Source organism: Diceros bicornis, chromosome 4, assembly GCF_020826845.1.
Source record: "Diceros bicornis minor isolate mBicDic1 chromosome 4, mDicBic1.mat.cur, whole genome shotgun sequence".
Classification (NCBI taxonomy): domain Eukaryota; kingdom Metazoa; phylum Chordata; class Mammalia; order Perissodactyla; family Rhinocerotidae; genus Diceros; species Diceros bicornis.
The window spans coordinates 54,615,241-54,630,942 of record NC_080743.1 but is presented as its reverse complement, the minus strand read 5'-3'; the positions used below and the strand labels follow the sequence as shown (position 1 = coordinate 54,630,942).

Below are 15,702 nucleotides of genomic sequence, written 5' to 3'. Positions count from 1 at the left end.
GCGGCCCAGGTTTGGATCCCTGGTGCGCTGCGACGCACCGCTTGTCCAGCCATGCTGAGGTGGCGTCCCACATACAGCAACTAGAAGGATGTGCAACTACGACATACAACTATCTGCTGGGGCTTTGGGGAGAAAAGGGGAAAAAAAAGGAGGAGGATTGGCAATAGATGTTAGCTCAGGGCTGGTCTTCCTCACAAAAAGAGGAGGATTGGCATGGATGTTAGTCAGGACTGATCTTCCTCACACACACACACACACACACACACACACACACACACACACACACACTATATATATATATATATATTCAAATAGAAAAAGGTCTAAAAGGCTATACATCAAGTGTTGACATTTCCTATGGTGGGATGGTGGCAGTGTAAATATTTTTATTATCTTCTTTTTGCTTAGCTGTATTTAAATTTTGTAATGAAAAGCTATTTTTAATTTAAAAAATATATGTTCCAGTGCACAAATAAATTGTAATCAGGGGACATACGTATATTTGAATCTTGGATTAAATTCAGTTTTTTAAAAAAGCATCATATTAGAGTTATTAAGTTATATGCCTATTTTGCCATTGGACACTGAGATTCTTAAAGATATAGAACATGTCTTCATCTTTCTAGCACTTAGCACAGAACCTTACACATAATCAGCACTCAATAAATGCTTGTCAGTGACAGGCGACACACTCCATCATAGCTCTTGCAATGGTGTCTGCCACTTTGGTCACAGAAGGAAAGTAAACTCCCTCTAAAATCTCTACAAAGATGGTGATGATTCCAACAGTTTCAAAACTGATCCTGAAATACCCATAGGTGAAGAAGAGTGTCCTGCATTCTTCTTCCTTTGAAATGCAAAGTCTGTCACAGGATCCTAATTTTTCTGTAAATAATTCAGAGATCAATCCAACTCGTGGTTACAGGAGAAGGTCCAAGTTTCTAGTGTTACTTGTTTAGGCACAAGTCTATAAAGTACCTGTTGATAATATAAGTCAGCCCCCTCCCAGCTTCAAATTTACTTACAGAAATTAAAAATGCCAACTGTTTTCTAAGCCCTAAACTGTACTCTCTATAAACAACACTAACGTTACTGACTTACTCTGTCAGAATGATTATCAACACTCAGGCATCATCTCAGGTAGTGATGAAACTAACAGCTGCCACTAGTTTATCAAGTTAATAATTTTTATTCAAAGACCAACACTGTCGTAAATTTTATTCTTAATTATCTTTGGATGACAAAAATCTTAAAACAAAACTAAATGATTCCTCACTTTTGTACTATTTTTTCCCTGCTTTGGTTTACAATATTTCTTAGTAGGAAGAAAGCTTCACATACTGTCCATTTGGTAAAAACATATTTTGCCTACCTTATAAATTTATAAGCAAGAGATTTAAAAAAATCTTAGCTAGATAAATCTTCCTAAAATATTATTTCAACTGAGCGCTTAGGTCCCCAGACTGGAAGCAGAGTCTCTGAGTTCAATTCCAGCTTTGCCACTTATTAGCTCTAGGACTTTGGATAGCTACTTAACTTCTCCAAACCTCAATTTCCTCATCTGAAAAATGAGGTTATTGATAATAACAAAAATATCTACCTCATTGGGTCGTTATGAGAATTAAAATTGAATGGGTAAAGCAGCCCTATCTAATAGAAATGTAAAGCAAGTTACAAATGTGAACTGCTATGTAATTTTAAATGTTCTAGTAACCACATTAAAAAGGGAAAAATAGCATATTAATTTTAATAGCATATTTGATTTAACCTATATATCCAAAACATTATCAACTTTAAAAAATTATTAATGAGATGTTTTACACTTTTTTGGATACTAAGTCTTTGAAATCCAAAATGTATTTTATACTTGTAGCACACCTCACATTAGACTGGCTACATTTCAGGTGCTTAATAGCTACATGTGGCTACTGGCTACCTTATTGGACAGCACAGGGATAAAGTATCAAAACAGTGTTGAGTACATAGTACGTGCTAAATACATTTTAGTTCTTAGTATCATCATAACCCCCCTCCTAGGAAGTGCTATGATCAGTGCTTCTCAAAGCATGTGACTCATAATACCAGCTAATATCAGGTGGTTCTACGGCATGGCATTAAATAACACGAATTACACAGTGAGGAAACTATTCCTTTTTAAATTGTCTTTTTATCTTCCTGACTATATCAAGGAAAAGTGTTAGTTTCATACTATAGTATTTTGTGTTTAAAAATTTGTTTTTTATTGAGATATAATTCATAGACAATAAAATTTACCAATTTTAAAGGTCTCATTTGATGATTTTGACAAATGCATACAGTCGTGTAATCATTTCCTCAATCAAGATATAGAACATTTCTATCACCTGAGCCAAGGCTTCCTAAAAATCAAGAAACGTGGGCTGGCCTGGTGGCGTAGCAGTTAAGTGTGTGCGCTCCACTTCGGTGGCCCAGGGGGTTCACAGGTTTGGATCCCAGGCGTGCACTGACACACCGCTTGTCAAGGCGTGTTGTGGTGGTGTCCCATATAAAGTAGAGGAAGATGGGCACAGATGTTAGCCCACGGCCAATCTTCCTCAGCAAAATGAGGAGGATTGGTATTGGATGTTAGCTCAGGGCTAATCTTCCTCACAAGAAAAAAAAAAATCAAGAAACTAACAAAACCTCAACAATAACAAGAGCCACGAAGTCAACACCACACCTTTGAATATATAATGTCAAATTGTTTTCCAGAAAAATTATACCAATTTACACTTCTACTAGCAATATTTGAGACTGTCTCACTGCACATTTATCTTAAGGAAATAACCAGAGATGGGACAAGGGTTTATCAATATACAAGGTGTTTATTGCAGCATTATTTATATCAAACAAAAAATTGTAAACAATCTAAATGTCCAATGGTAATGGTTAAATAAAGACACATCCTTAAGACTGAAATTATATAGCCATTAAGATTATTTTAAATAATTTTTAATTACAGGGAAAATGTTCTCAATATAATTAAAAGTAAGAAAAACAAGTACAAAACTGTATAGACAATGTGATCTTAATTATGTCAAAAACAAAACATAAAACAAACAAAACTCAAAAACCATTAGGTAAAGAAAAAAAACATTACGAGGAAATATACCAAAATATTAATAGTGGTTAGCTGAGTTGTGGTATCATGAATGATTTTTACTTTTAAATTTAATTTCTTTTATTACAGTGAGCTTGAATTACTTGGGGTGGGGAGAAGCCTATTTTTCTTCATCTATCTTTGCCAGTTAGAGAGAAAAGAATTGAAAAATGGGACCATTAATTATTGTGCAGGCTTACAGCTAATGAGGCTTTAACTGAATCCAGTAGTATTACAGAGAACCTACTATATGTAGTCATTATTTTGGGCTTGAAAGGGCATCTGACATTAAGCGGATTATTGATCTGGGGTAATCTTCCAGCAGGATACCTCCTCCTCCTTGTTGAAAGGCTCAAGAAGTACTGAACTGATGGCACGGGTGACTAAAATGCTCTCTTTACCTACAGTTCAGGTGGGACTCAGGCAATGGCAGCCTCACTGGCTAATACATTCACCTCGCCTCTCTTTTCTCCTCCACTTGTATCCTGAATTCCGAGAAGACAGAGAGATTTCTTCCATTGGGAGAACAATTCCATCCATAGGGATCTGGTTCTTGGCCTCTCAGCTCATAGCTAACTTAAAGTGTCAATTGCTGCCAGCAGGGACTAGAACTCTGCAATATTGATTGACTTGTGAAGGGATAAGGCAAGCCAGCTCAAAACCCAAACCAAGATGCTCATTTATTTGCAAAGCAGGATCATGTGCTTCAGAAACACAACTAGAATAATGGCTCAGTCCATTTTGAACATTTAAGAGAAATAATACTTCTCCTAATTCATATTAGCTTTGATAGCCAGGGTGATCCTGCTAAAGTATGTCACATGTCATGGTTCTGCTCAAAACTCTACAATATACACAAAAAGTTGTACACAAATGTTTATAGCAGCATTATTCATAACAGCCACGGGTGGAAACAACTCAAATGTCCATCACTGACAAATGGATTAAAAAAATATGGTATATGCATACAATGAAAATACCATTCAGCTGTAAAAAATAATGAAGTATTGATATAGGCTACAACATGGATGAACCTTGAAAACATACTATGTAAAGGAAGCCACTCACACAAGACTATACATTATATGATTCCATTTATATGAAACGTCCAGAACAGGGAAATCTATAGAGACAGAAAGTAGACGAGTGGTTGTTTAGGGCTAAGGGGGAGGAGGAATCTCTCTGAGGTGATGAAAATGTTCTAAAATTGACTGTGGTTATGGTTGCACATATCTGTAAATATACTAAAAACCACTGTTTCGTATACTTTAGAGGGGTGAATTGTATGGTACGTTACAGCTGTTAAAAAACCCCCAAACCCTACAAAGCTCTCTAACTCACAGTGAAAACCAGTCCTCCAACAGTCTAGGTCCTCTACCATCAGGCCCCAGATACCTCTCTGACTGCATTTTCCTCTTGCTCACTCCACCCCAGACTCTCTAGTCTCCTTGGACACATTGCGTGATCTGCCTTAGGACACAGCTCTTTCTGTGCCTGGGATGCTCTTCTCCTCGTCTGTTTGGCTCAAGCCTTCACCTCCTGCAAGTCTTTGCTCAAATCTCCTCTTAATGAGGCCTTTCCTGACATCATACTGAGTAGTGTGATTTACCCCTGCTGCCCCATGTACTGCTGCTTTCCCTTTACCCTGCTCTGCTTTTTTCCCCCATAGCATTTATCACCTTCTGATTTACTTATTTATTAAGTTTATTGTTTATTTCTGTCTCCCTCTGCATTAAAATGTAAGCTTCATGAGGGTTGGGATCTTTGTTTTATTCATGGAGGTATCCCAATGCTCCGTAAATATTTGCTGAATGAGTGAATGAACGATTGACTTTGTTCAATAAATATTTATTTATCTATTCCAGAACTCATACCTAGGGCGATATGACTTCTGAGTGTTCCACACAGATGTTGGTGAAAATATTTGTAGTGCTATAGAACAACTCCTATTATATATAATTCTTGGAAGTTGAAATTTGACTTATTCCCCCCAGTTGAGGATATATTAGGCTGATATGACTAATGAGACAAACAAAGAGGAAAGTAGTAAGGTGGGGAAGTAATTCCACAAGAAGGGCAAATATGGAGACAGGAGACAACAGTCTGCACATTGCAAACCTGCATGGACACCAGAGACGTAATGGACTAACTGCTTAGGGCAGGCACTTGCATATGTCCAGGTCTGAATCCACTACCCAGATCCTTTTTCAAGGCAGGTTCTCTGCCTTCAAAAAGCATGAAAGTTATGCCTTTAAAGAGGTCCATGTGATCGGTTACTATCTTTTATTTCTCTGTATTTCATTATGAACAAATGGAGAAGAGAAAGCAATACTAAATTCATAGTAAACTTCATATGGCTATGGAGAGAAGAAAATATTGACTGCCTCTCTTTATTCAGAAGACAATTTTATTAAGAATGTTGCTAAGGAGATAATTAGCTTCTGCAAAGTTCTGTGGTGTCTTAGCAGCAAAAACATGCCTTCTATTTTAAATAGTGTTTAATCTAAACAAAGATACCACAACTGCATCCGATCAGAGCAGGCGCTATAGAAACAAATCATATAACTACAGAAGGCCTGTAGAACTCTGCTTCATTGTGACCAGTGCTTGAATCACTGAAAAATATTGTCACAAAAGAACTGTTTTAAAGAAATAAGATACTTAAAAAAGAGCAGCTTAAATTATAACTTCGAATGGCAAGTTGAATCTCAGATTCAGCTAATGCATATTTCCTTTTAAAATCTAAGGGACTTATATCTTCAGGTACCTTCTGGCTTAAGATGAAACTTACTTATACACACGCGCTATTCTCTCACCAAAAATTACATTCATTTCTGGAAATATACCAGGGAGGGAAGGAAAGAATTGCTTTCTATTCTTTATTTTTTGGTTTTGTCTACAACTAAGATTTTGTTTCAATTCATAGTACAGGCAATTTCGATGTATTTTAGAAGTAGAAGGTATCCCAGGATGAAGGTGTTAAAATTGCTACATAAGAGGTAAGGGTACACATAATTTTCTAGGATACAGGAGACCAATTTTGACCTATCTACCTATTACATTAAGTATCTTGCTCCAAATCATAAACTAGTAAGTGGTGGTGCTGCGATCTGACTACAGAATAAATCTGTAGTGATCTCAGATTTTATTCAAGAGATCGGGGAAATCAAGTGAGCTGTATCCCAGATATATCCTGCACCAGGCATTTCTCACTCTGGAAGGATAGTAGCTTCTATATCAGCACATCTCACTCCCAGCTACAAGATATGATTTCTTTCCTGTTTATTGGGACACTCACTAATCCAAATACCATATTTTACATGATCCCCAGTATAAAAGGAGGGCACTCATCATGGCACATCTAAAAGTATACCGTGTTCCTGATCACCATAGTCTCTCAAAATAATACTTCTGTGCTGTAGAGCTCTTGAGGTCAAGGCTGTGTCTTTGCCACTTATTCCTTTGGACTTTTCCTTAAGAAATAACCCATGTATCACATAGGAAATTGCATAAATAAACTCCTTACAAAAATTAAACCCTAACAATTCACAGAAACAAATTACTCACCTTTTGCTCCCCCATATGAAGGTTTTTATTGCTAGCTCACAGCAGCTCTACTATATCCAGGTATAAAACCGATTTTTAAAAAGTATCAACCTTTCCACTTACCAAGAATCGAGGAGTAAGAGTTGTGAACTTAATACACTAGCAATACACAAGGGAGCCCACATCCATCGTGAAAATTGAGCCTTTCCACTAAAAGCTGAAACTATGTTGTTTTCACTTACTTAAGCCTTTAAAATAAGTGGTCTCTGAAATAAAATTTCCACTATCTTGGGGCCCGGCCCGGTGGTGCAAGCGGTTAAGTGCACGCTCCGGTACGGCAGCACGGGGTTCGGATCCCGGGCGCGCACTGACGCACTGCTTGTCAAGCCGTGCTGTGGCGGCATCCCATATAAAGTGGAGGAAGATGGGCACGGATGTTAGCCCAGGGCCGGTCTTCCTCAGCAAAAAGAGGAGGATTGGCAGATGTTAGCTCAGGGCCGACCTTCCTCACACACAAAAAAAAAACTATGCAAAAAAGATACATTTTCAATGTAGGCCCTTCATGAGTCCCATAGATAAAACTTTGTTTAATATAACTCATAATCCAAAATTACAGAACACATGTAGAAATGATTCATCATGAGCTAACGTCAGCAGACCCAACAGCAGAATTAGACCTTCAAGCACTTCATAGTACATTAATAGAATTAATGTGCTTAAAGAAAAATGAAGGATTTGAAAACACGAGGAAAGAAGATATTAACAAAAACATCCAGCAAATTTGAAAAAGAAGCAAATAGAACTTATAGGCATAAAAATATAATCATTGAAATTAAAAACTGAATGGACAAATTAAACACAGATTAGACATAGCTGAGGAGGAAATTATTGAACTGGAATACTGATCTGAAAAAATTACACATAAGGCAGCATAAAGAGATACCAGATAATATAAATGAGAGGTTAAGAAACAAGAATAAATGAAAGCCTAACATATACCTCATAGGAGTATATGTTCTCAGAAGGAGAGAACAGAGGAAATGGAAAAGAGGCAATATTCAATGACTGGAAAATTTCCAGAAATTATGCCAAACATGAATTTTAATACCAAGTAGAATAAATAAAAATAAATCCACATTTAGATACATAATACTGAAACAAGCACACCAAAGACAAAAAAATAATCTTAAAAGAATCAGAGAAGAAAATATTGCCTACAAATGAAAACCAATTATATTGAGAGTAAACTTCCTAATAGCAACAACTGAAAATAGTATTCCATTGTATTCTGACTTTTAAGTGCTGAGAAACAACTATCAACCTAAAATTCTAAACTTAGCTAAACTAAGATATTTTTAGACAAAAACATCAGCTGACCAGTAGCTGAAAAACTACTAAAGGATGTTCTTTCCTAAGAAGAAAATTGGATCAGAAAAAAGGGCCAGGATGAAAGAAAGCTGACCAGTGGCTGAAAGAACTACTCAAGAATGTTCTTTAGTAAGAATAAAATTGGATCAGAAAGAAAAGCCAGGATGAAAGGGAGGGGAAAAAGGGCAAATATGTGGGTAAATCTAAACAAATATCGACTATATTGAAAATAATAATAATGATTAATTTGAGGATTATAAAAACAAAGTGGAACCAAAATGCTAGACAATGATGGCTTGTAAGTTGGGAGGAAGATGATTAGAGATCCTTCTAAGGATCATTCAAAGATCCTTGTATTATTTGTGAGAAAGGTAGAAATAGATTAATTTTAAGCTCTGTTTCTTCATTCATTCAACAAGTATCTTTTAAGGACAGAAAAACTAATCTATGGTAAGAGAAGTCATAATAGTGATTACTTTGTGGGGAGTTGTGACAAGGAGGGCATATGAGGCATGAGAGGCTTCTGGAGGTGCTGTTAACATTCTGTTATTTGATCTGGGTGGTGGTTACACAGATGTATTCATTTTGTGATATTTCATTGAGCTGTCTTCTATTCATTTGTATACTTTTCTGTACATAATGAAGTATGTGTATGTAATATTTCTGTAAAAGTTATAAAAGGAAACTCTACTGCACAGTTTACACCAAAATAAAATTATGATAGATTATTAAGATATACCTTTAAATACAAGTCCTAAAAATAATGGAAAAAATAGAGGTTAGCATTTACATAATCTTGGCTGGGAAAGAACTTTCTAAGGATGACCCCAAAGGCAAAAATCACTGGTAGCTTTGGCTACATACAAGTAAAAAATGAAATAAAATAAAACTTTTATACAATAAAACACTATGAATAATATAAAACAAAACATCAAATAGAGGAAAAAGATTTGCAAAATATATAACAGATAAAAGGTCAATATCCTTAATTAAATAGATATAATTCTTAAAAATTTTTAGGAAGAAAAAGGAATACCCCAATTTCAAAATGGGCAAAGAATATGAACTGGCAATTCATAAAAGAAATATATAAATGGCCAGTGGGCTCTGGAAACTGACAAAGAAGTTAAGCAATTTGCCTAAGTTCACAAAAATAGTAAGAGGGAAAGTCAGGATTCAAACCCAGGCAATCTTACCATTCAATTAATATTTGTTTAATGAATGAATGATTATATATTTAACACTAAGAGATGTTTACATCATAGACTACAAAATGCAGGTTATAAAACAGAATGTACAATGAGATCCCTTTCTGCCCATACATTCACATACATGTTTATACAGGTTTAGAAAACAAGTCTGAAAAGATCAAAATGTAACAGTAGTTAGATTACAGGAGATTTCATTTCCTCTTTATATTTTCTGAATTAAAAAAATTTCAGAATAAGTGTATATTACTTCCATAATAAAAGGGAAAATTTATATTAAAAAGCCAAACAATAATACAAAGTAAAAAAGTACACAAACACCTCTAATGACTCTCAATGTATCCATGAATATGTGGCTCAGCGTGGATCTCTTGGGGTCCCCAATCATTAAATTCAACTATCATGCCATGGTTCTTTAGTCTCCTCCTCCTCCTCTGTTTTCCTACTCTTAGATTCCAAATTAATCTTCCTAAAATTTTGTGACCCTCTTGTAATTTTATTGCTTAAAAACTTTCAATGATTCTTCATTTTCTACACAACAAAGTAGAAATTTCTCAGCCTGGAATTCAAGATCTTCCACAATTATGGCATTCAATCAACTTTTCACTTATTACACATATTCTAGCTAGTTGACTACTTGCTATTCTTTTTCTATGTATGTTTCCTATAGCTTTCCATAACTTCTTCATGTGGTTAACTGACTAGAATGTGTTCTCCCTCCATATGTCCATTTTCCACTCAAGGCTCAGCTTATACACTATCTTCTCCATGAAATACTTCCTAATTTCCCCTAACCACTCTGAGAATCCATGACTCTTTTATCTGTCTCTCCAGGCACTTATTTTCTTATTTTTTTATATTCTATCTTTTCTAATAGACAATGACTTACTTGAGGTAGGATCCTTATCTATTCATCTTTCTATTCTTCTTACTAAATACTTATTGAATGAATGTAGTTAATCAACAAAATAGAAAAACTCACAGAATTCAATACCATGATGTTTAGGTATTTTCAAAGCACCAGTTTGTGGCTATTAGATTTCTCCTTCTTTGAACATAGGAAACATAAATTGTTAACAGTGCAGGTTGGTCCTTACTCTCCAGGTCTCTGACCTAATTAAGTGATTTATGAACCTAATGGAGTATAGATCCTTCATCTCACATAAACTTGAAGTTATTCTATGAACCGATGAATTTTGGTCTACAGCAGTTTGGTCAGCATTGACCTTACTTTTCCCACATACAGGGAATTTAAGCTCTATTCTTTGGGAAAGGGGACAGAGTTGTAGGACTGAATGTTCTCTCTTACCTTTTTGTGTTGTGCACTGTGGTTCCTCCCAGGACAATCCTCACTCCAGGAGTGGTACGGTTCAGGTTATACACTGTGAGAGCCTCTTCATAGGTGGCTCCTCCAATTACAAACACAATGATGTCCTGAGGTCTGCAATAACGAAGAAAGTGAATATCATAGGATAAGGAGGAAAAAAGGCAAAGATTTGTTATTATTATACATACAGTTTTGATTTCTAAATCTTTCTTTTTTGGTGGAGGAAGTAGAATTAAGCAGAATAGAATAAAAGGTTTAAAAAAAGTTTTAATTATCTGAAATTGGCAGGAAACAGAGCAGAAAATGCTGAATAGTGATTTGCTTTCTGTTTATGAGCGGATGTCTTATAATTTCTGTGCTGTGGATTTCAGAATAGCACGATAGTGTTTGCTGGAACCAAATGTAGAAATATTCTTTTATATTCAAGAGGCTGCAGAGCACTTCACTGTGACATGATATCAATATAGCAGTAATAAATGCTTGTACTATACATCTCCTTTCAGTATAAGCTCTTTGTCAAATACTTAGTACCGTGTCATTACAATGGCCTCTGTCCAAGGACCTCAAAGTATTTTGGAAAACACTGGTATGTCTGGTTGTCCCCATAACATGGAAACTAGAAACATTTAGTATTTTGAGTGTAAAAAAAGAGATGGGATACATAAATTAATGGCGCTTGGAGGAACTCCACCTCTTCTTAAAATCTTTGTTCCTAAATCCTTTGATAAACCAAAAAAAAGAAACCATGGAAACAAATAAACAAAAAACCAGTGGGTATAGTTTTGATACTGGACATGCTGACACATCAGCTCAGTCACTAGCCTCATCGGGGTAGCACTTTGTAGTTTTACTGTTTCAATCTTTATCAAAATGTCTTCATAAAAGTGAGTGGTCCTCTTATTAGCTCCTTCAACAAGAGCTATCAACAAGAAGGAGATCATATTATTTTCAAAACTGTTAAAGTTTGCCTTGTTTTTCTTTTCTCATGCCATCAAAAGAAGATACAATTACTTAACCTCAGTAGGCAGGTAATTTTGTTAAATCACTTATTGGACATTGATTTAAAACTACAACAAGCAGAAGCATCCATTTTGGAGGTTATAGCACAAAACTAAAAAACCTCTTTCATCAAGAGCTATCCGTGCCTGTGAATAAATCATGGAAAAACCCCCCACCACTTCCTTTCTGTTTGTCTCTCTGCCTCTTTCTAAAATACCACGAAGGAATTAAGTGAGAGAGTATTTGTTCTTGTGGGACTTCATGGAAACAGAATCAGGTATGGTGGCTATTTAAAAATGTTCAGATAATCTCTGAATTGCAGATACCCAATGAAAGGTTCCCAATGATGAAGAGGTGGTTACTTTGCAATTAATTAGGTAGTCAATTAGTGTCAATTAGTGTCAATTATGACACTTCTGTGTGAACTTGGAACTTAAATCATGTCTCTGAAACACTAAATTTACTTTTTAAGACAAAATAAGATTCATTCAAGACTACCCACTCGAAACAATGTATTTAGCACCACAATGCTTTAAGAGTTACATATTGTTAGAATTCTACAATCATTTTTTGTTATTTTAAAATATACTGTTTTTGACTAGGTTAACGTTGGCAAGTGGTATAAAATACAAACGGGTATACTGTAAAAAAAAAAAAGCAAGTTTCCTTCTCACCTCAGTCCTTTTGTACCCCAGTTTCTTTCTAGAGGCAAACACTATTACTCAACTCTATGTACCCTTTCAGGGATATTATCTACGTTTGTGTATATATATATTTATATATGTATATATAATATATTTATAAATATAAATATATTTTTATATATATACACACACACATATTTATTTAAATATACACATATATACTATCTAAACACACACACACACTCTCTCTTTTTACATAAACTGTTCTGCCCCTTGGACATACTGTGCATTTTAAATTTGGGGAGATATCGCCAAGTTGCTCCACAGATGTCATTCCACCAGCAATTCAGGAAAGTGCCTATTTGTCCACATTCTGTCAGCACCATGTATTATCAAGGCTTTCAGTCCTTCTAAACTGACTAAGTCGATCACTTGCTCCTCCTTGATACACTTTCTTCACTTGGTTTCCAGGACATCACATTCTTGGTTTTCTTCCTACTTCATTAGTTGCTATTTTTCAGTGTCCCTTGATGGTCTCACCTCATCTCCCTAACCTCTTAATGGTGGAGTGTCCAGAGCCCAGTCATTGATTTTCCTTTCTTCTCAATCTACACTTACTCCCTAGATCTGCTCTGTCTAATGTAGTAGCCGCTAGCCACATATGGCTATTTACATCTAAATTAATTAAAATAAAATAAAAAGTCAATTAGTTCCTCAGTAGAACTAGCCACATTTCAAGTGCTCAACAGTCACATGTGGCTAGTGGCTACCTTATTAGATAGCACAGCTATAGCACATTTCCATCACTGTAGAAAGTTCTATTGAACAGCACTTCCCTAGATAATCTCACCCAGTCTCTTGGTTTTAAATACATCTATCTGCTGATGACTCCCAAATCTTTGTCCCCAGCCCAGACCTCTCTCCTAAATGCCAGACTTAACTATCTGCCCACTTGACATTTCTACTTGGATGTTTAACATATTTCTCAATTCAACATGTTCAAATCCCTAATCTTCTCCCCCAAGCTTATTCCACCTTATATAGCTTTCCCCATCTTAGTTGATGGCCACTCTATCTTTTCAGTTGCTTAGGACAAAAACTTTGGGGTCATCCTAACTCCTCCTTTATAGCTGGAGTGAAGCATATAAGTTGGGGACACAGTGAGAGAAAAAGAGGAAGAAGTAAGCAGAAGCCAGGTCTTGGAAAGCCTTGAATCTTACAGACCATAGGGCAATCACTGAAGGGTTTTAACAGGTTACTATAATCAAATTTACGTTTTGAAGGATAATTTTGGTAGCTGTGTAAGAATGATTTGGGGGTTGCTGTTGGAAAAGCTGGAGAACAAAGGCTACTGCAAGACTTCTAGGAAGATATGATGAAAGTTGGAACTAAATAAATACCAGAAGTGGAAAGGAGAGACTGGATATAGAAGACACAAAAAATGTAGACTCTTCAGTATTTGGTCAATGATTAAATGTGGAGGTTGAGGATAAAGGAAGGGTCCATGATAACTTTAAGTTTTCTGGGTTTGGTGACTAGGTATAGTGGTTTAGGTCTGAGAAGGAAGAAAGCAAGACTGATTTACTGAAAGTAAAACAAAAACATGTTGTGTCTGAGATGCCTGTGGAACATCCCAATGGAGACGTCCTCTAGACATCTGGATAGTTAGGCCTGATGATTTCCCTGAATACAGGTGGCAGCTAAAGCCATGGGAATAGATGAGTTCTACCGAGGGAGATCATGTAGAATGAGAAGAGAACCAAAAGACAGAGTTTTGGAGGAGTCTTTAACATCTACAGGATAAGCAAGAAGAGTAGCCAGCAAACTGAGAAGGAAATTGTCAAAAAGGTAGGAGGAGAACCAGAAGGGAGAGGCCAAGGGACACGTGAGTTTCAAGAAGAATAGAATGGTTAATGGTGTTAAATGCAGTAGTAGGGTAAATAAGGTGAAGATTGAAAGAGACCACTGTGTGCATTCTTGCAATGTGATTTTGCAAGAAAAGTTTTAGTGTATTATAGTGGAGTAAGAAGCCAGGGTACACAGATTGAAGAGGTGAGAAATGAAGACAGTGACTTTATCCAAGAAGCTTAACTGTGAAGGGAAGGAGATAGGTTAGAGGAGAACCCAGGCTCAAGGGCTTTAAATTTATTACTTGTTTAATAGTAGAAACTTGAGTATGCTTATAGCCTGTGGGAAGGTAGTTAGAGGAGGAGAAGCTGAAAATACAGCAAAGAGCAAATAATCGGCAGAAAGGCTTCAGAAGAGATAGCAGGGGTCTAAAACGAGGGTTGGCAGAGAGATTAGTTCTAAATAGGAAAAAAGGATGTATTTCCTTTAGAATGGAGGAAGGAGCTAAAGGTAGGTATATGTAAATAAGTTTATAAATATAGAGGCTAGACATTGAGGGAGTTAATGTCTGACAGACTCGATTTTTTTCTCTGTGAAGTAGGAAACACTGGCATGGGCTGGGGTGGGTTAGGTGATATGGAGAGAATGGAAACATTCAAAACTGATGTGGACATTGAGACAAAGATATAACTAAGGATACATAAAAGTTTGATGAGTATCCCTAAAGGCCCAAGTGAGGTTAGAAACAATGAATTTGTTTCTAACAATTCTAACAATTCAACTAATTCTATGAATTAGTGGCACTAATCCATAATTTGTGTGATTTCCTCTAGTAGCACAAAGAAGTAGACATGAGTCTTAAGGCTAAGTTATTAATCCAATGTTAATCTGGTGCTTTAGGCTGCGGGCAAGAGGTTCTTTACAAACTTATAGGAAAGCATTACCACTGTCCATGAATCACTAAAATCTTCCACACTATCTAGGTTTTTTCCTTCAAGTCCTCACTTCCAGTTACTGGCCAGCTTCTTGTCGCTGAGAAAGGTCATTTGCTTAGGAAGAGCTGTATGATAATGACAGTGATGTTTTTCTACCAAGTATAATGAACTCTCAATTATTCGGGGACTGAATACTCAGGCAAAATACAGGTTCTCTTCTTTTTTTCCAACTTGTATGTGTTGTTTCAATTCTTACTAACATTTCTATAGAAGGGGAAGGGGAATAGGAACAGCTAAAACTCAAGTTCAGTTCTTGTCAGGATCTTTAACGATATATTTCACAAGAAAGAGGATCAAATAAGCTACAGTTGGCTGTCATTTTAAAAATGGACATGAGTCCTTGTAACTTTTGCCATAGTATTACCCTCATGGACATACACAATTTCATTTTAACACTAAATTTCTAAGGATGTAAAATTTTAATTCTTCCCACTATATTGGCTCTAGAAGTACCAATGATCTGAGATAATAATGGCTTCTCAAGTGCAGTCACAACTGGTTTAATACTCATTAAAAGATTCTGTGGGGAAAAAAATCCAATGTTATAAGAATGTGCCAACAAGGAGATAGAGGACGCTCTACCAATAGTTTGGTCTTGCTGTAACTATCTGGGGGTCAGCCTAGGTGGAAAACGGGGGGAAAAAAAAAA

The 15,702-nt window shown here is 36.1% G+C and overlaps 1 protein-coding gene across 1 annotated transcript in view; it reads right to left on the bottom strand.

Moving 5' to 3' along the window:
• The window catches only part of VPS45 (vacuolar protein sorting 45 homolog), a 59,945-nt gene that overhangs the window by 13,282 nt on the left and 30,961 nt on the right, over window positions 1-15,702 (bottom strand). Inside the window, exon 14 of the mRNA XM_058539022.1 lies at window positions 10,550-10,681. Coding sequence (XP_058395005.1) covers window positions 10,550-10,681 — 132 coding nt within the window. The remainder of the gene's footprint in view (window positions 1-10,549; window positions 10,682-15,702) is intronic.